This window comes from Hemitrygon akajei, chromosome 3, assembly GCF_048418815.1.
Source record: "Hemitrygon akajei chromosome 3, sHemAka1.3, whole genome shotgun sequence".
NCBI classification, from domain to species: Eukaryota; Metazoa; Chordata; class Chondrichthyes; order Myliobatiformes; family Dasyatidae; genus Hemitrygon; species Hemitrygon akajei.
Genome location: NC_133126.1, coordinates 177455023 through 177474726, shown reverse-complemented (window position 1 = coordinate 177474726; position 19704 = coordinate 177455023). Strand labels below are relative to the sequence as shown.

Below are 19704 nucleotides of genomic sequence, written 5' to 3'. Positions count from 1 at the left end.
AGCTATATAGGACCCTGGTCAGACCCCACCTGGAGTACTGTGCTCAGTTCTGATCGCCTCACTACAGGAAGGATGTGGAAACCATAGAAAGGGCTCAGAGGAGATTTACAAGGATGTTGCCTGGATTGGGGAGCATGCCTTACGAGAATAGGCTGAGTGAACTCGGCCTTTTTTTCTTGGAGCGACGGAGGATGAGAGGTGACCTGATAGAGGTATATCAGATGATGAGAGGCATTGATCATATGGATAGTCAGAGGCTTTTTCCCAGGGCTGAAATGGCTAGCACGAAGGCACAGTTTTAAGGTGCTTGGAAGTAGGTATGGAGGAGATATCAGGGGTAAATTTTTTTACGCAGAGAGTGATGACTGTGTGGAATGGGCTGCCAGCGACAGTGGTGGAGGCAGATATGATAGGGTCTTTTAAGAGACTCCTGGACAGGCATTTGGAACTCAGGAAAATAGAGGGCTATGGGTAACCCTAGTTAATTTCTGAGTTAAGGACATGTTTGGCACAGCTTTGTGGGCCAAAGGGCCTGTATTGTGCTGTAGGTTTTCTATGATTTGATGTTTCTAATATATTTAAGTAATGGAATTGTAATATTAAAAGGTAAGACAAAAGGGGAGACAATCTGAAACATGGCAGCTCATTTTGAAACGGACCAGAGACTAATGGTACAGATAACCAGTAACCTCCGGTAAGCAGTGATCCAGAACAAATGATAACTGCTATAACTGGACTAGATGCTGTTACAGAACAACCAGTAATACAATTAACAGTAATGCACAATCCACAGAAAGCAATGCGGCAGACTGCCACCATACAAATTAGATACAATCTCTACCTTTGCATGAAGCTTGCAACAGAAAAGATAAAAAAAGAACATAGAGCTCGTAGATTCAGATTTTCAGCACCGCAATTTCTCAAGCTGATGACAATAAGGGGAAGCAGAATAGCAGAACTCAAATCCTAACAAACCATATAATGGATTTGTTTTCAACCTCTTGTAATATAATACCCTGACTCTGGGACACACAAAGGTGAGTTGAAGAAAAAACAAGAAACTTTGTGAAGCAAGAAACAGTGTGAGTTGTGTACCTTTACAACCAGGAGGGCCCTGTGGACCATTCTCTGAAGGACCTCTCGCTCCTTTGTCTCCCGGACAACCTGGTGGACCAGCTTGGCCTTGAAGTCCAGGATTACCTGCGAGCACCACATTGGACCTTTACAGTTAGGCACAAAATAAGCTCGTTGTTGCTAGATAATGAGCAACTGCAAAAGCCATTTCAGTTTAGACAGCATCAACGGGCAGTGAAAATACCGAAACATGGCATCAACAGGCAGTGAATACCACAGACCATATTATGACCAGGCAGAGAAATCCCCAAATTAGATCTTCACTGGGCAATGAAAACCCCAAGACACAATTCCTGTACAGTGAAATCACAATACACATCATGGATAGGTACATGGAGCTTACAAAAATAGAGGGCTATGGGTAACCCTAGGTAATTTCTCAAGTAAGTACAAGTTCAGCACAGCATTGTAGGTTGAAGAGCCTGCATTGTGCTGTAGGTTTTCTATGTTTCTATCACCACTGTGCAGTGAAAATCCCAAATCACGTCATCACTGGTCAGTAAACATCCCAAACCACATCATCACCAGGCAGTGAATAACCCGATACAGAGCACGGCCGGGTAGTGAAAACACCACATCACAGCATCACCAGGCAGAGAGAACTTCAAAGCACATCATCAATGGACAGGGAAACCCCAAATCACATCTTCATCAGGCAATGTGAGAACCCCAAATCACATCTTCATCAGGCAATGTGAGAACCCCAAATCACATCTTCATCAGGCAATGTGAGAACCCCAAATCACATCTTCATCAGGCAATGTGAGAACCCCAAATCACATCTTCATCAGGCAATGTGAGAACCCCAAATCACATCTTCATCAGGCAATGTGAGAACCCCAAATCACATCTTCATCAGGCAATGTGAGAACCCCAAATCACATCTTCATCAAGCAATGTGAGAACCCCAAATCACATCATCACAGAGAGGTGAAAATCCCAAATCACATTTTCATCAGGCAATGTGAGAACCCCAAATCACATCATCACAGGGGATGAAAATCTCAAATCACATCATCACCAGGCAGTGAATAACCCGATACAGAGCACGGCCAGGTAGTGAAAACACCACATCACAGCATCACCAGGCAGAGAGAACTTCAAAGCACATCATCAATGGACAGGGAAACCCCAAATCACATCTTCATCAGGCAATGTGAGAACCCCAAATCACATCATCACTGCTCGAGAGGGGGTGTGAGAGTGGGAGGAGGGGGAGTGGGGGAGAGGGCTGAGGGAGGTAGGAGTGGGGAGAGGGAGAAGGGGTGAGGGGTTGAGGGGTGACAGGGAAGAGGGGTGGAGAGTGGGGGAGGGGAAGGAAGAGAGGAGGAGAGGAAAGTGGGTGGTGAGAGTGGCAAAGGGGAGTGGGGGGGGGAGGGGAAGGGGGATAAGGATGGGGAGGAGGAGAGGGAGAGAGAGGAGAGGAGGTGGAGGGGGAGAGAGGAAGTGGGAGAGGGATGAGGGGGAGAGTGAGGGAGGGGAGAGAGAACAACAGTTAGATTAACTTTTTTAATCTAAAAATGCTGAGAACATGATTACTTTTCGAACATTTAGCCTGAGTTCAACAATTGTATTGTTGCAACATTAGCTTATTCCAGATTTCATCCACCCTGACAGACCTTACCTGGAACACCTGGCTGCCCAACTCTTCCTCTTTCGCCTCTCGTCCCTGGGAGTCCTGGGACTACCATGCATTTCCCCTTCTCTCCTTTGTCCCCTGGGGGAAAGATTGGTGGAAAATCATTGAAACAGTACCACGACTGGGACGGTAAAGTCCAATCCATCTCAATATCATTACAATGGGGCTGCTTCGGGGAATAAAGGTGCCCATCAGTGATCTTGAGACCAGTGAGGTAAGGCATGGTTAAATAAATCCAAGTCCACACCTTCACTGACCTTTCCTTAAGAAGCTCCCCAGTGCTGGGCATGGAATACAGTGCCAGACAGAGTCTGAGTAGCAACTCATCTCAACTTCTTGGGCACTCCACATTTTGGCTCAGCATAACTAACAGATCATTCAATGATAAACTGCAGGGAAGTACGTGGTTTAGGATTCAGTGGGAAAATTGTTACTTGATGCCAACATTTAAAATTACGTTGACTTCAAACCATCATACAAACCTGGAGGTCCACAAGATCCCGGCATACCAGGTTCTCCACGGTCTCCTTTGGGACCTTGTTCCCCTTTAGGTCCAAACCCAGGGGGTCCTGAGAATCCCTTGGGTCCTGGGTTACCTGGGCCACCAGGGACACCAGGAGGACCTACATCACCTCGTGGAGGAAATCGCATCTACAAGTAAAAGATTTTTTAAAGAAGTTACTATTCAATATACCTCACAGTTAAGAAATACAAAGACAGAGAACCATCAGTGGTTTAGGATGCAGAATGAACTCTTATTAAAATGTCAGATAGGGCACTTTGAACACTCCTTTTTGGTCAGTTTGTCCTTAATGCCCATCCCACACTGTTTCCAGGCTGCTGCAGTGCGGTGCTCCCACAGATAAGACCTGGCCCAGTATTGACGAAGGAGCAGTGAAATGAAACCAGTGACGCACGTCTCAGTGGGGATGACCCTTTTCTGCATCCCCTGGATGAGAGCTGGGAGAAATCAGCAGGACGACCCCCCACACCCCTTCCCCCATTATGCTGAAGATTCCCGGGTTTCTGGCACCAATCTGGCTTACAACATCTGAACTCTTCATCAACTCTTTCGACCCCGCAACTGTCCTCTTGCAAAGCATGCAGGGGAAGATTCAAAATTCAGGATTCTAATTTGTTTAATGTTATTTCCTGTTCACAAGTGGAAGGAGAATGAAATAATTGTTACTCTGGATCCAATGTAGCACAGCAATGTCCCGCTAAAGACTATGTAGACAATATCTACTGCCTTGCCTTCATCCATTTTCCTTGTAACTTCCTTGAGGAAGATTGGCTAGACATGACCTACCACACACAAAGCCATGCTGACTATCCTTGATCAGTCCACATCTATCTGAATACTTATATATCCAGTCCCTCAGAATGCCTTCCAATGACTTTCCCACAACTGATGTCAGACTCACCACCCTATAAATTCCTGGTTTATGTTTAGAGCCTTTCTGCAGAACTACACTGGCTATCCTCCAATCCTCTCCTGCATAGGAGAAGGAAAACTCTGATCTCAAATCATTACTTTATGGCTATTCCCACTCATGGGGAAGGCTCCAGGAATAAACCCTGAGGAAAAGTCCAGAGCTGGAGTCCCTAAGGCAGTCCCACGTTGTGTTCAACGCTGACTGGCAACTCCCGCAATGCCACTGGTGCCAAACTGCATTGGTCTCTGCCGTTCCTTTGGATTTATCAGCTGCATGCAGAGGGGGAGCCTGCTACAAGGGCAACTGCTGGCGCTCCATATCGTCCTGCCCTGGCTTGCGTATCATCTGGGACACAACGTCTATGGTTGACCTAGGTCAATGGAAGACCTTAAATATAAATACATAAGATAGCTGATATGCATAAATTGACTGTAAGTCCATAAAGTGAAGCTAGTCTGTACATAAGGTGACTGATGGGAAATGATAAAGTAGTGGTGGAGGTAGTAGGTGGAAGTGCTTGGGAAAGTAACTGTTTTTGAGTCTGGTGGTCCTGGTCCTGTGTGGATGCCACGTAGCCTTCTCCCTGATGGGAGTGGCTGTGTGTGATCCCTCATGATGTTACTGGCCCTTTTCCAGTACCTTACTGTATATGCAGGATGTCCTTGATGATGGGTAGGTTGGTGCAAGTGATGCATTGGGCTCTTTTAACTATCCATTGTGGAGCCTTCCTGTCTGGTGCAGTGCAAATTCTGCACCAAGCAGTCATGCAGAATGGTGTGAGTATGGATGTGCCAAGCCTAGCTCTCTTCAGCCTATTTGGAAAGTAGAGGAGATTGGTGAGCCTTCTTGACTGTGTAGGATGTGTTCTGAGACCATGAGAGGTTGTGTGTGAGGTGCACTCCCAGGAGTTGGAAACTGCAGCTTCCACTGCTATCGCTGATATAAAGGGTGGTGAGAGCGACATGAGTACTCCTGAAGTCGATGACCATCTCCTTTGTGTTGTTGACATTAAGGGAGAGGTTATTTGCCTGGCACCAGGCCTCGAGCTCCTTGCCCTCCTCTCTGCAGGCTGTCTCATCATTGACAGGGCCCCACCACTGTCGAGTCATCAGCGAACCTGACAATGTGATTATTTGGGTGTGTGCCCGTGCAGTCACGTGTGAGCAGAGTGTACGACAACGGGCTCAGCACATCCCCCGGGGGGCTCCCGTGTTGAGGATGATGGGGAGAGAGGTGCAGTTGTGCATCCTGAGATCTGTTATACAGAAACACATTTAAAGAGAATGCAAATGTTCAATATGGAATATTGAAATCATATTTAGTTTTATTTCTGATTTTGATGTCTGAAACTTTGTGCCAGTTGCTTTGTGAATTCATCCCGTCTTCCTTAGGCAGAAACAATGAATCCTATCAGCTGGCCAGTCTTTGTTAGAGAAAACTTGATTGGCTACTGTGTGTGTGACATCACATTCCAAATCCCCTTGCCTCTGCACTGCAATGTAGAATAGGGAATCTACTTGAGCTTAGATCAAGATTTTTCAGTCCACCCCGGACTCAACCTTAACACTGGGGAATTTTAAAATTTGCCTTGCTGATAAGGTGCATACACTTTGTAGCTGGTTCCTCAGCATTCTTCCCTTTATGTGTTTCCTTGGAGTCGATGTTTTCATTCCAGTTCTCTGGGTTCAGCGGTGACTACCGAGGCCAATATGGGATTGGGGTGGGAGATGCCAATCTAGTTCCTCCACCCACTGTCACAACCTGTGATCTGCCCACACCCACGTGCAGCTAGGCCTAATACAGTCTTTTGCCTGCTGGAATGGAAGTGCCAAAGAAGACACTTTATCTCGAGATAATGTTTCTTTATCTCGGTGTGCAAGTCTCCTGCCCTGTCAGAGGAAATTCAAAAGGAGCATCTGACCAATGAGCAAATGGCAGAAGCATCTAATGGGCTGAAAGTATTTGTGTTATGATTTTAAATTATTAATAAGCTAAAATGAAATAAGCTAACAAAGAACATATAATGCAGGCATACTGTAAATACAAACATTAATTAATTACCAACAAAAAATGGACAATCATCTAAAATGTTGATTTACCTTCACAGTTACATCTTAAACAATCAATATATGATTTACTTGTTTATTTATTATTATTTTTTATTTTATTTATTATTATTATTATTATTTGTTCTCTCTGCTAGATTATGTATTGCATTGAACTGCTGCTGCTAAGTTAACAAATTTCATATCACATTATCATGCTGATAATCAACCTGATTCTGAATCCTGTTCCTGCTCTCTATGCTTCAGCACAGTTTCCTTGTGATTCTTCAGTGACGAGATGAGGAACCCGAGGAAGAGTTGTCTCCCCCCCAGTGGGCTTGATGGCAAGCAAAGCTTTCCTAATCAGTCCATAATCTCTGCCCTTCAGTGTGCCATTGAATCTGGGCCTTGGGCTTCAAAGACCAATTGGTAGAAGCTGGAATTGCTGCTCTTTCAGGTCAGGCTATCAGAAGCAGTTTCAGATGCTGTCTGCCCATGACAAAATGGAGAAGAGTAAAGTGCCCTATGCGGCATGATGGAAGCTTTAAGCTTAAAGTAAGGTTGATTTTATTTGTCACATTTACATCAAAACGTCAAAACTACAGTGAAATGCATCACTTTTGTCAATGACCAACACAGTCTGAGGATTGTGTCACCACACTCTTGGCACCAACATTTCACGCCCACACACACTGACCCTAACATGTAGATCTTTGGAATGTGGGAGAAAACTGTAGCACCCATGTGGTCATGGGGAGACCATGCAAACTCCTTACAGTGGCAGGAATCGAACCTGGATTAGTGATTGCTAGCTCTGTAAGATGACTGTGGTTACAGCTATGCTACCATGTGACCTTAGGAGGAGGATGGTTGGGTCAGCCAAGACCAAGATTTTAGTCTGGTCTAGAAGAATGAGGAGGGATCGTCCATTAGTTTAATAATCATACAGGCCATCATGCCACAATTGATAAAACCTGCTTTGGACGTATACAGGTGAGGAAATCAAAACCAGAAGAATTCAGAGAAGCAGTTCCAGGAAGATTCTGAAGAGAAGGCGATGATGGCTGCCTTGGTGGAGAAGGCAGAGAGGGCCATTCACAGTAAAGCTGTCACAGGAGAAGGGAATTGGATCAATCAGCGTGCGTCATGGGCAGAATGACCTTGGAGAGTGTAGGAAGGGAAATGGAGAGAGAAACTACAGTGGAGCGAGTTCCTAGCCTTGGGTGGAGATGAACTTTGAAGGAAGTTTGCCTCCTTGGATTCTGGGTAGATAGGGAATTACCAGGGAAAGACAGACAGAGATATATATAGAGAGAGATACAGTGTAAAAATAGGCCATTCAGCCCATTAATTCTACACTGACTCTTCTACACTCATCCATTTTTATGCTCCCCACACCCTCTGCAGTTCTACCTAGATTTCACTACCCACCTACACAGCAAGAGCAATTTACAGTGGCCAATTAACCTGCCGTCCTTCATTTTGGGGAGGGTGGGAGGGAATTGGAGAACATGGAGAAAACCAACACAGTCACGGAGAGAACATACAAATTCCACGTAGGCAGCAGCAATGAATGTGGGTCACTGGTGTTGTGAGACAGTGGCTCCACTCACTGGGCCACTGTGCTGCCACGGTTTCTTTATCTCATTCCACGAGTCATCTGCCCTTTGTCAGAAGGAATTCAGTGGGGAAAATATGACCAGAGAGTGAATGCAAATACAAGTAACAGGCTGAAAGTACTGACGGTGTCACCCTTAATTCCAATGGGCCCTTGACAACCTGCTTGACCAGGTGTTCCATCTACTCCGGGTTTTCCTGCAGTTCCAGGGAAGCCCAGATAACCTGGGTTTCCTTTTTCACCTTCTTCACCGATAGGCCCCGCATCACCCTTCGGACCTGGTGTCCCTCCGAAACCAGGAAACCCTGGAGGACCCTAGAACATTTCCATTGGAACAAAATTAAATCAATTAATGATGAATGGAAAAAGGCAGAAATTTTATTCAGAGAAAATAATGGCATTCATTTTTGGGGAAACAAATTGCAAGCCTTGTCTTTGAGAGTGCTGCCAGAATACTGTTCTTAATTTTATGACAAGGCAGTGCACACCAGTGCTGGGTTACTGGGAAGAACCAACTTTTGTTACCAGCCAACTTCTGTGGGAAGGAGTAACATAAAATCGTTATAAAATATTTCATCTTTCAGTGCTGCAACCTCAGCACGAAGGAAATTGATGAGTCACAAGTTGATCATATAACCATTACAGCACGGAAACAGGCCATCTCGGTCCTTCTAATCCGTGCCGAACACTTACTCTCACCTAGTCCCACCGACCTGCACTCAGCCCATAATCCTCCATTCCTTTCCTGTCCATATACCTATCCAATTTTTTTTTAAATGACAATATAGAACCTGCCTCTACCACTTCTACTGGAAGCTCGTTCCACACAGCCACCACTCTCTGAGTAAAGAAGTTCCCCCTCATGTTGCCCCTAAACTTTTGCCCCTTAACTCTCAACTCAGGTCCTCTTGTTTGAATCTCCCCTACTCTCAATGGAAAAAGCCTATTCACGTCAACTCTATCTATCCCTCTCATAATTTTAAATACCTCTATCAAGTCCCCCCTCAACCTTCTACGCTCCAAAGAATAAAGACCTAACCTGTTCAACCTTTCTCTGTAACTTAGGTGCTGAAACCCAGGTAACATTCGAGTAAATCTCCTCTCTACTCTCTCTATTTTGTTGCCAACTTTCCTATAATTCGGTGACATTGGTTACTTCCTTTTGCCCCACCTTCTGCCATTGCTTTTCAACATAGCCCCAGTCAGGAATGTAGACCCTTCATTACCAGTGACTGAAGTGCAATCACAAATAAGGTAGAACTTGTGATGGTATTGGTTATTTAGCCTGTGTTTTACCACTTAGTGGATGGCTAAGCTTTCCATTTGGCACTACACATTCAACTTCAGTTTTGATTTGTACTTCTGTACCTGATAATGAAGGACCCCTGTACATGGCATGTTCTTGACTAAGACGACATTGAAAGCAATGGGAGAAAGTGGAGCAAAAGAAAAGAGAATTATCACTCCTGCCTTCTGAAGTCATTTTAATCAGTTGACTCAGTCTTCAGCCTGGCTTTACGGTAGTGGTCACCAACCTTTTTAAGCCCAAGATCCCCTCCCTCGGCCTTAGTAAAAGGCAAGATGGACCCCACATCAATTAGTTACACGTATGCGCACCAGGGCAGAAAAGACCGGAAGTAAAACCCTGCAACCTGTAAGTAGAAATAATGTATAAACACTGGGGGTACCCACCCTTCTTTTGCTCTGCGGACTGGTTTAATATTTACAGTATTCTTGCGGACCAGCCGATGGGGGTGGTGGGCTGTGTGTGTGTTAAACACAATGGGAATACAGCGACACTCGAAGCAGGTTCCTTATGTCCAGTCTATTCCACAATTTAGTTTCTGCGACTCTCGGCACTTAGCTTCTCTCCCGCGCTGCTCACGTTTTTTCCGCTGAAAAAACTCAGCGGGTTTGTCTTTAAGTGCAGGGTGCTTGGACTCAAGGTACCGAAACAGTTTTGAGGGCTTCGTTGCCTCGTTGGACAGCCTCCGGGCCCGAACTGCAGCCTCCTGCCTGCCCGCCGCCAGATGCCTTGGCCGGGTGCAGCTGGTTGTGGGTGGGGTGAGAGGACAAGGTCAGGGCCGGAAGTCCCCGTGCCGGGGCCGCGGCAGTCACAGTCTGGAGCGAGCGACTGACCGAGCAGGGAGTGCGACAGAGCACCCACCTGCTCCCCCCATCCCCCCCCGTAGGATCTATTGGCCGAGAAAAGTTTGTTTCAGTAAATCGCACGCGGTAGCTGCTCTGATACTTACGAAACGCTGAGCCCGAATTAGGTTGTCTGCAAATATTTTAGCACTGGGTTCCCCACAAAAATTCAGTATGGTAAACAGGTTCAGAGGCAGCGCTCCAGGTCAGCAGCAATGGCACTTTCCGCAGGTCGCCTGAGGCCAACCAATGATCCCTGGCGCGAGGGTATTACTGCGTTTAGGCGACTGATGACCTCGCGTGCATTCAAGTTCAACAGTGGGCGTGACAGGGAATGAGGAAAGGTGCAGCTGACTCATATCGTTTCCTCGCGGCCCAGTGGTTGGGGACCACTGGGTAGTGCGGGGGAGCTACACGCATGTGCACTGGGTAGAAAGAACGGAACTAAAACCCTGCAACCGAGAAACAATCTCTCAACAGTATTTGTGTATTTATTTTTCATTTTTTTCGGGATCTACTGGGAAAGTCTCAAAGATTGACCAGTCGATCGCAATCGACGGGTTGGCGACCACTACTTTACAGCAAATGGAACTCAATGGAAAGGGGAAGGGCAAATGAAGAGTCATTGAGTTATAGAACACTACAGCACAGAAGCAGGCCCTTTGACCCATCTAGTCTATGCTGAACCATTTAATCTGTCTACTCCCATTGACCTGCACCTGGACCATAACCCTCCATACCCCTCCCATCCGTGTACCTATCTAAACTTCTCTTAAATGCTGAAATTGAAATTGTATCTACTATTTGTGCTGGCAGTTTATTCCACACTCTTACCTCCCTCCGAGTGAAGAGGTTTCCCCTCTTATTCCCCTTAAACATAAGAGAGCCTTACCGGGAAACCAGTCCTTCCACTTTCACCCGGAAAGCCAGGATTTCCCTTCAGGCCCGGAAGGGCGTTCTGACCTAAATTGGAAACAACGCCAGTGATGTTCAGCAAAGCCAACTCAACGACACAAGCTGATCAGATCATCCAAATCATTCTAACCTTAGAAATTAGAAAGATATTAAACACAAATGACAGACAGACAGACATACTTTATTGATCCCGAGGGAAATTGGGTTTTGTTACAGTCGCACCAACCAAGAATAGTGTAGAGATACAGCAATATAAAACCATAACTAATTAAATAATAATAATAAGTAAATTATGACAAGTGGAAATAAGTTCAGGACCAGCCTATTGGCTCAGGGTGTCTGACACTCTGAGGGAGGAGTTGTAAAGTTTGATGGCCACAGGCAGGAATGACTTCCTATGACGCTCAGTGTTGCATCTCAGTGGAATGAGTCTCTGGCTGAATGTACTCCTGTGCCTAACAGTACATTATGGAGTGGATGGGAGACATTGTCCAATATGGCATGCAACTTGGACAGCATCCTCTTTTCAGACACCACCGTCAGAGAGTCCAGTTCCACCCCCACAACATCACTGGCCTTACGAATGAGTTTGTTGATTCTGTTGGTGTCCGCTACCCTCAGCCTGTTGCCCCAGCACACAACAGCAAACATGATAGCACTGGCCACCACAGCCTCGTAGAACATCCTCAGCATTGTCCGGCAGATGTTAAAGGACCTTAGTCTCCTCAGGAAGTAGAGGTGGCTCTGACCCTTCTTGTAGACAGCCTCAGTGTTCTTTGACCAGTCCAGTTTATTGTCAATTCGTATCCTCAGGTATTTGTAATCCTCCACCATGTCCACACTGACCCCTTGGATGGAAACAAGGGTCACTGATGCCTTAGCCCTCCTCAGGTCCACCATCAGCTCCTTAGTCTTTTTCACATTAAGCTGCAGATAATTCTGCTCGCACCATGTGACAAAGTTTCTCACCATAGCCCTGTACTCAGCCTCATCTCCCTTGCTGATGCATCCAACTACGGCAGAGTCATCAGAAAACTTCTGAAGGTGACAAGACTCTGTGCAGTAGTTGAAGTCCGAGGTGTAGATGGTGAAGAGAAAGGGAGACAGGACAGTCCCCTGTGGAGCCCCAGTGCTGCTGACCACTCTGTCTGACACACAGTGTTGCAAGTGCATGTACTGTGGTCTGCCAGTCAGGTAATCAATAATCCATGACACCAGGGAAGCATCCACCTGCATCACTGTCAGCTTCTCACCCAGCAGAGCAGGGCGGATGGTGTTGAACGCACTGGAGAAGTCAAACAACATGACCCTCACAGTGCTCGCCGGCTTGTCCAGGTGGGCGTAGACACGGTTCAGCAGGTAGATGATGGCATCTTCAACTCCTAGTCGGGGCTGGTAGGCGAACTGGAGGGGGTCTAAGTGTGGCCTAACCATAGGCCGGAACTGCTATAGAACAAGTCTCTCCAGGGTCTTCATGATGTGGGAGGTCAATGCCACTGGCCTGTAGTCATTGGAGTCACTGGGGCGCGGCGTATGAAAAGACATTCTGGGACTTACACCATACGACTTTTGGTTCAAGTACGTTTATTGTTATAGACATACATATACAGGGTATAAATACCAGAAAATTTACTTTTTGTAGCAGCAGACAGTATATCATTGGAGGAGTACTAACAAAAGTCAACATAAATTAACATACGTTTTACATAACTTACATGTGTGCAAAGAAACAAAACAGCATGAGAGCAAGACTGAGACAGAGGACAAATATAGTAACAGGTTACGTACAATTTGCACAGATTTTCTCTCTGCACGTTAGGTGTTGAATAGTCTTTTTCTTAAGTGGGTGCTTCTGGATTTCTTTGTTTTGTGGCTGCCAGCAAGGAAACGAATCTCAAGGTTGTGTAATATATAACTACTTTGATAATAAATGTACTTTGAAGGAACTGTTCCTGAAACACTCAGTGTGTTTCTTCAGGCTCCTGTACCTCCTCCTTGATCATATATGTCAAAGTCAAGGCCCGCGGGCCAAATCCGGCCCGCGGTGGAATTATCTTTGGCCCGCAAGATAATATCTAATTACTATTAAAGCTGGCCCCAGTAATCGAAGCGCCTATGGCGTATGATATGGCTAATGCTGAGTTTATTCAGGTACCAGGTTTTCAGGGTTTTTAGTGTTTATTCGGCAGTCTTCTTCATAAGAAACGGAATTTGTAAAGTGAAACACTTTGTAGTTATAGCAGAGACTGAGACGCATGAGAGCAGGCTGAAAAAACGGAGGCAACGAAAGCTGCGTTCGCACGCGTCCGACTGATCCGGCCCGCATGAAGCTGCATTTTGCTCAATCTGGCCCGTGACCTAAAATGAGTTTGACACCCCTGTTGATGGTATCAATGGTACCTTGGGTGATGGGGTCCTTAATGATGGATGTAGGCTTTTTGAGGCATTGCCTTTTGAAGATGTCCTTGATGCCAGGGAGTCTTGCTGGCTGAGTTTGCAGCTTTTTCCAGTTGTCCCTCCACACCAGATGGTGATGCAGCCAGATAGAATGTTGTCTATAATATGTCTGCGGATATTTGAGTCTGTGGTGGCATATCAAGTTTCCTCTAACTCCTAATGAAATATAGCTGCTTTCGTGCTTTCGTTGTAATTACATCAATATATTGGGTTCAGAATAGATCTTCAGAGATGTTGACGCCCAGACACTTGAAACAGCTCACCCTTTCCACTGCTGATCCCTCGATGAGGATTGGTGTGAGTTCCCCCAACTTCCCTTCCTGAAGTCCATAATGAAATTTTTGGTCTATCTGACGTTGAGCGCAAGGTTGCAGTTGCAACACCACACAACCAGCTGATCTATCTCATTCCTGTACGACTCCTCAACGCCTTCTGAAATTCTGCCAATGGTTGTGTCATCGGTAAATTTATAGATACCACATGAGGGATGTCATGGGCGTGGAGAGAATAGAACAGTGGGCTAAGCATGTATCCTTGAGGTGAACCAGGGCTGATTGTCAGCAAGGAGGAGAAGTTAATTCCCATCCCCATCGAGTGTGATCTCCTGATGAGGAAGTCAAGGATCTACCGTATTTAAAGAGGGAGGTACAGAGGCCCGGGGTTTAGAGTTGGTCGATTAGTACTGAGGATACTGAGCTGTAATCAGTGAACAGCAGTATGATGTACAGTAGATATTACTATTGTTCAGGTGATCCAAGGCCGAATAAAGGGCCAGTGAGATTGTATACCCTGTAGACCTATTGTGGTAAAGGGATAATTGCAGCAGGTCCAAGTCCTTGCTTAGGCGGGAGTTCATTCTGGTGACGATAAACCTCTCACAGCACTTTATCATAGTAGATGTGAGTGCAACTGGGCGATAGTCATTGAGGCAGTTCACCCTGCTCTTCTTGGACACTGGTAAAACTGTTGTCCATCTGAAGCAGTTGGGAAACTCTTCACTACAACAGTGAGAGATTGAAGATGTCCTTCAACACTCCTGCCAGTTGGTCGGCACAGAGTCCTACCAGGTACACCATCAGGACCCAATGCCTTGCGAGGACTCACCTTCTTGAAAGGCGTTCTGACGTCAGCCTCTGAAACAGAGATCACAGGGCCAAGAGATCCTGCAGGGATACGCACAGGTGTAGATTTATTCTCCCTTTAAAAGTATGCATAAAAGACGCTGAATAGCATGAAGCATCACAGCCGTTCATGATGTTAAGTTTCACCTTGTTGGAAGTAATGGCCTGCAAACCTCGTCAGAGCTGATGTACCTCCGATTGCATTTCTAACTTCAATTGGAACTCTTCTTTTACTCTTAGTCTTCCGTAGCTCATACCTGGACCTCTTGTATAGTTCTGGATCACCAGTCTTGAATGCCACAGCTAAAGCCTTCAGCAGACCATGAATCTTCTGGTTCATCCACGGCTTTTGGTTTGGGTATGTCTGGTATGTTCTCAACGGCCCACACTCATCCACACAGGTACTGATGAAGTCAGTGGCATCTGTGATATATTCATTCAGATTCGAAGATGAATGTCTGAATATCGTTCAGTCCACTGACTCAAAGCAGTCCTGTAAGCCCTACTCCACCTCCCTTGACCATACCTTCTTGGTCCTCACCACTGGCGCTGCGATGACCTACTTTGTTTAAGTTTCAAAGTTCAAAGTAAATTTATTATCAAAGTACATATATGTTATCATATATAACATTGAAATTCATTTTCTTGTGGGAAAACAAAGTAATTATATGGGACACAATCAATTGAAGACCACTCCCAGCAGGACAGACAAGAACCAAAGCACAAATAAATAAAACAACAAGCTGTTCAAATAGAAAATCGAATGTGAGTGCATAGATTGTTGGAACAGTTCAGTGCTGGGACGAGTAAAGTTATTCCCTTTGGTTCAAAAGCCTGATGGTTGAGGGGTAATAACTGTTCCTGTGCCTGGTGGTGCGGGTCCTGAAAATCCATGTACCTTCTTCCTGAAGGTAGATAGATAGATAGATACTTTATTCATCCCCATGGGGAAATTCAACTTTTTTTCCAGTGTCCCATACACTTGTTGTAGCAAAACTAATTACATACAATACTTAACTCAGTAAAAAAATATGATATGCATCTAAATCACTATCTCAAAAAGCATTAATAATAGCTTTTAAAAAGTTCTTAAGTCCTGGCGGTTGAATTGTAAAGCCTAATGGTAGCAGCGAGAAGAGAGCATGACCTGGATGATGGACGCCGCTTTCCTACGGCAGCGCTCCATGTAGATTTGCTCAATGGTGGGGAAGCTTTTTCCTGTGATGGACTGAGTCATATCCACTACTTTTTGTAAACTTTTCTGTTTAGAGTATCGGTGTTTCCATACCAGGCCATGATACATCCTGTCAATGTACTCTCCACCACAGCTCTATAGAAGTTTGTCAAAGTTTTAGATGACATTCTGGTTCCTTGCAAACTTCTAAGAAAGTAGAGGCACTGACATGCTTTCTTCGTAATGGCATTTACGTGCTGGACCCAGGATCTTAAATAATAACACTGAGGAATTTAAAGTTGCTGACTCTCTCCCGTTCCGATCCCCTGATAAGGACTGGCTCATGGTCCCCCGGTTTCCCCCTTGTGAATTCAGTAACAGTCTCGTTGGTCTTGTTGATTTTGAGTGAGAGGTTGTTGCTGCAGCACCACTCAGCCAGCGTCACTGCTAACTGCACATCTTCTGTGTTCTACCCCTCCTCGCATGGGCTTCCTTCTTCTTTGCTTGGTCTTCAGTCAGTGAACTCTCACTCCCCACCCCCCAGCTGGTAAGAAATACACTAAAACAATTATTTACCACAGACTTGTGCCTCACATCTATAACCTCAGCATTTAACCACTTTCAAAATTCAACCTTCCTCCTTCCTCAAAATTAGTTGAAATCAGAATGAAAAAAAATGGTATTCACCCTTCCTGCCTTTCATATTCTTGATTGTTTTTTCTCATCTTTCTCTGTAATTACAAGTTTCCTCAACTAAATTGTTCACATCTTCCAAGTGACAAAAAAGTATAAGTGGCCACGGGCATCCAGTTTGCTTCAGACTTTAGTTCTGAAGCTGCAATTAAAAATGATTTATTTCATCTTTTTGAAATGGAATAAAATGTATCATCTATTCAATACAATGATGTCACGTGTAGCTCAAGCTCCCTATGCTAAGAAGTATTCTTTTATTCATTGTCAGATTGGGGATTGGTTGTTAAGGGGAGGATCGAAAGGAGGGGACTAGGATTTAAAAATGAATCACTTTAAGATGCATCTCTTATATTTTAATTTTGTGGGTTTATTGCCAAGGCTATTTTGAATTGAGAATATTATAGAAATTAGAATACTACAACACAGTACAGGCCCTTTGGCCCACAATGCTGTCCTGATGTTATAACTCTAAGATCTGTCCAACCCTTCCTCCTACATGGCCGTCCATTTTTCTATCTTCCACGTGCCCAGTTAAGAGAGTCTTAAATGTCTCTAATGTATCTGCCTTTTCCACCACCCCTGGCAGTGTGTTCCGTGCACCCACAACTCTCTTAACTCTGATGTCTCCCCCCCCCATACTTTTCTTCAATCACCTTAAAATTATACATTGCATTGGGTTAAATTTCCTTTGCAGATGAAGCACAATATATACACCAGCAAGTAATTACACAGGTAAAGGCATTTATACGTATCAAATAAAAATTAATGTTTTACCAGGTTCTCCAGGAGGGCCAGGGGGCCCGGGAGGGCCAGGAATTGGAACGTCATCGCATAGATCACAGGGTTCACCTTTATCACCTGTAATCATACAATCACTGAGCTAAATTTTCCTTCCAAAAGCATGGGTGAGCTGCAGTTATATTAAATTGCAAAGAACCAAACACAAACTAAATCCTCATATTTTTACAGCAAACAGGTTAGTTATTGAAATTCTAAAATAAGGTTACTGTATTAAAAGATCCAATGATACCTGCTTTAACAGTTATCTTGGTCCTAAACCCCAAGCGGTCATAATTTCCAGGCTTTGGGAAATAAGAGCTAAAATCAGCCTCAAGGGTCTGAATCCATGATATAGTCTCTGTGTCTGCCACCCTCCTTTTGGGTCAGGATTATTAGGAGAACCACTTGCATCCTCGATGAAATTATGTGACCCACCCCCACCACTTCCTCTCTGAAATGCTTCCAACTTCTTCAGCATTGAGTGCTCGGCCACAATCTGCTCCCCACATAACCCCCACCTCCCCACCTTCTCAAGCAGACTTAATACAATCAAGACAACCCTGGTCTCTACCAGGGCATCCAATACCAAATTGGGACCCCGGTCACAATCAACGTATATCTCTGTCACCAGGTTTAATGACTCTATAAACTCAACTACTTCCCCCTATTTCTTTACAAATTAATCAGAGGAAGTTTTTGCCTGTTGTTATGTAATCAACAGTGGGCAAACAGTGAGTTGAAGTCAGAGAGAGACAACAGCTTAGTAACAGGCTCTCTGACCCAGCAAACCCATGCTGACCATCAACCGATTTACACCAATCCCACATTCATTGTTTTTTTAATCTCAATTTTGAACTTCTTAATTTAAAAAAATAGTGAGAAACAAAAATGTGAAGGAGTTTCAAATAAGAGAAGACTGCATTGTGGCCTGTCTTTTGCCTGTTTTAACCTTCTATAAATAGCAACAAGCTCGAATCAATGCACAAATACCATTGGATTACCTTTGTATCCTCTTGCACCCTGTAAACCATCAATGCCCTTTGCTCCAGGGGGACCTGGTCTTCCTGATTCCCCTTTTAAGGGGATAACTTCACCTGAAAAAGATTACTCAGAATGTTTCATGCCACCTTCAGAGGGAAAGAAATGTGCTCCCTACAATATGTTTCCCTCCCTCACCTTATGTCCTTATCTGCCCTTCACCTCCCTTTGGTGCTCCTCCCCCTTCCCTTTCTTCCATGGCCTTCTGTCCTCTCCTATCAGACTCACCTTTCTCCAGCCCTTTATTTCTTTCACCAATCAACTTCCCAGCTCTTTATCACCCCTCCTCCCCACCCCCACTGGTTTCACCTGTCACCTTGTGTTTCTTCCTCCCCTCTCCTCACCTTCTTACTCTGACTCCTCATCTTTCTTTCCAGTCCTGATGAAGGCTCTCGGCTCAAAACGTCAAATGTTTACTCTTTTCCATAGATGCTGCCAGGCCTGCAGAGTTCCTCCAGCATTTTGTGTGTGTTACTTTGATTTTCCAACATCTGCGGATTTTCTTGTGCTTGTGTCCTTACAAACCCATTTCTCCACCAATCCTCTCTCCTATACTCTGACTGATCTCACACTGATTTCTACAGCCTTAATGTGACAGACTGTGAATGGGTCAATCAAATGGGGTTGAGTGGGATCTGGGGTCAGCCATGATGGAATTGCAGAGCAGACTCAATGGGCTGAATGGCCTAATTCTGCTCCTATATCAGTAAGAGGCCTTGGTGATGGCCCCTCTGAGATCTGGAGAACTGAAAGTAGAGGGTGAGTATCATACATGAATCACATCAGGGATGGCTCAATGACAAAATGGCAACAAAAGTTTATGAACTGTAGAATGTGACAGGGTGCAACTGTGAGAGAAATTTGTAAACCCACGAGTATTTATTGTGGCCTGGCATTGGTATATTATTGTCACAAGTTCAAAGGTAGAGAGAAAAACTTAGCTTTACAAGCCATTCATGCAGATCATTTCAGAACATAAGCTGTTTAATGTAGTTCGAGAGGATAGCAATGAGACACCGCAGAATATAGTGTTATGGTTACATTTACAGAGTAAGTGCCATGGTTCAATTTAATATCAGAGAATGTATACAGTATACAACCTGAAATCCTTACTCTTCACAGACATTCACGAAACAGAAAAGGAAAAAAAACACAATGAATGAATAAGAGAAAAAATGTTAGAACCCCAAAATGTAGTGCAGTTAGCCAATATTGTGCAAGGGTTATGATAAGATAAACTGTGAGGATGAGAGTTCAGCTTCAGTGTATAAGAAGTCAATTCAAGAGTCTTGTAACAGTGGGATAGAGGTGTCCTTGAGTCTGGTGGAAGCTGTTTTATCTTCTGCCCAATGGAAGGAGGGAGAAGAGGGAACATGCATCATGAGGGGTATTTGGTAATGCTGTTTGCTTTTCCAAGGCAGTGAGAAAAGTAGACAGGGGAGGGGAGGCTGGTTTTCATGATGGACTGATTTGTGTCCATAGCCCTCTGAAATCAGGACAGAGCAG

At 44.8% G+C, this 19704-nt stretch overlaps 1 protein-coding gene across 1 annotated transcript in view; it reads right to left on the bottom strand.

Annotated features, from left to right (window-relative positions):
• The window catches only part of LOC140725661 (uncharacterized), a 213952-nt gene that overhangs the window by 83060 nt on the left and 111188 nt on the right, over positions 1 to 19704 (bottom strand). Inside the window, exons 22-28 of the mRNA XM_073041425.1 lie at positions 18162 to 18254; positions 17155 to 17238; positions 10913 to 10983; positions 7999 to 8187; positions 3256 to 3424; positions 2759 to 2851; positions 1096 to 1200 (exon numbers count right to left, since the gene is read on the bottom strand). Of these exons, the coding sequence (XP_072897526.1) occupies positions 1096 to 1200; positions 2759 to 2851; positions 3256 to 3424; positions 7999 to 8187; positions 10913 to 10983; positions 17155 to 17238; positions 18162 to 18254 (804 nt within the window). The remainder of the gene's footprint in view (positions 1 to 1095; positions 1201 to 2758; positions 2852 to 3255; positions 3425 to 7998; positions 8188 to 10912; positions 10984 to 17154; positions 17239 to 18161; positions 18255 to 19704) is intronic.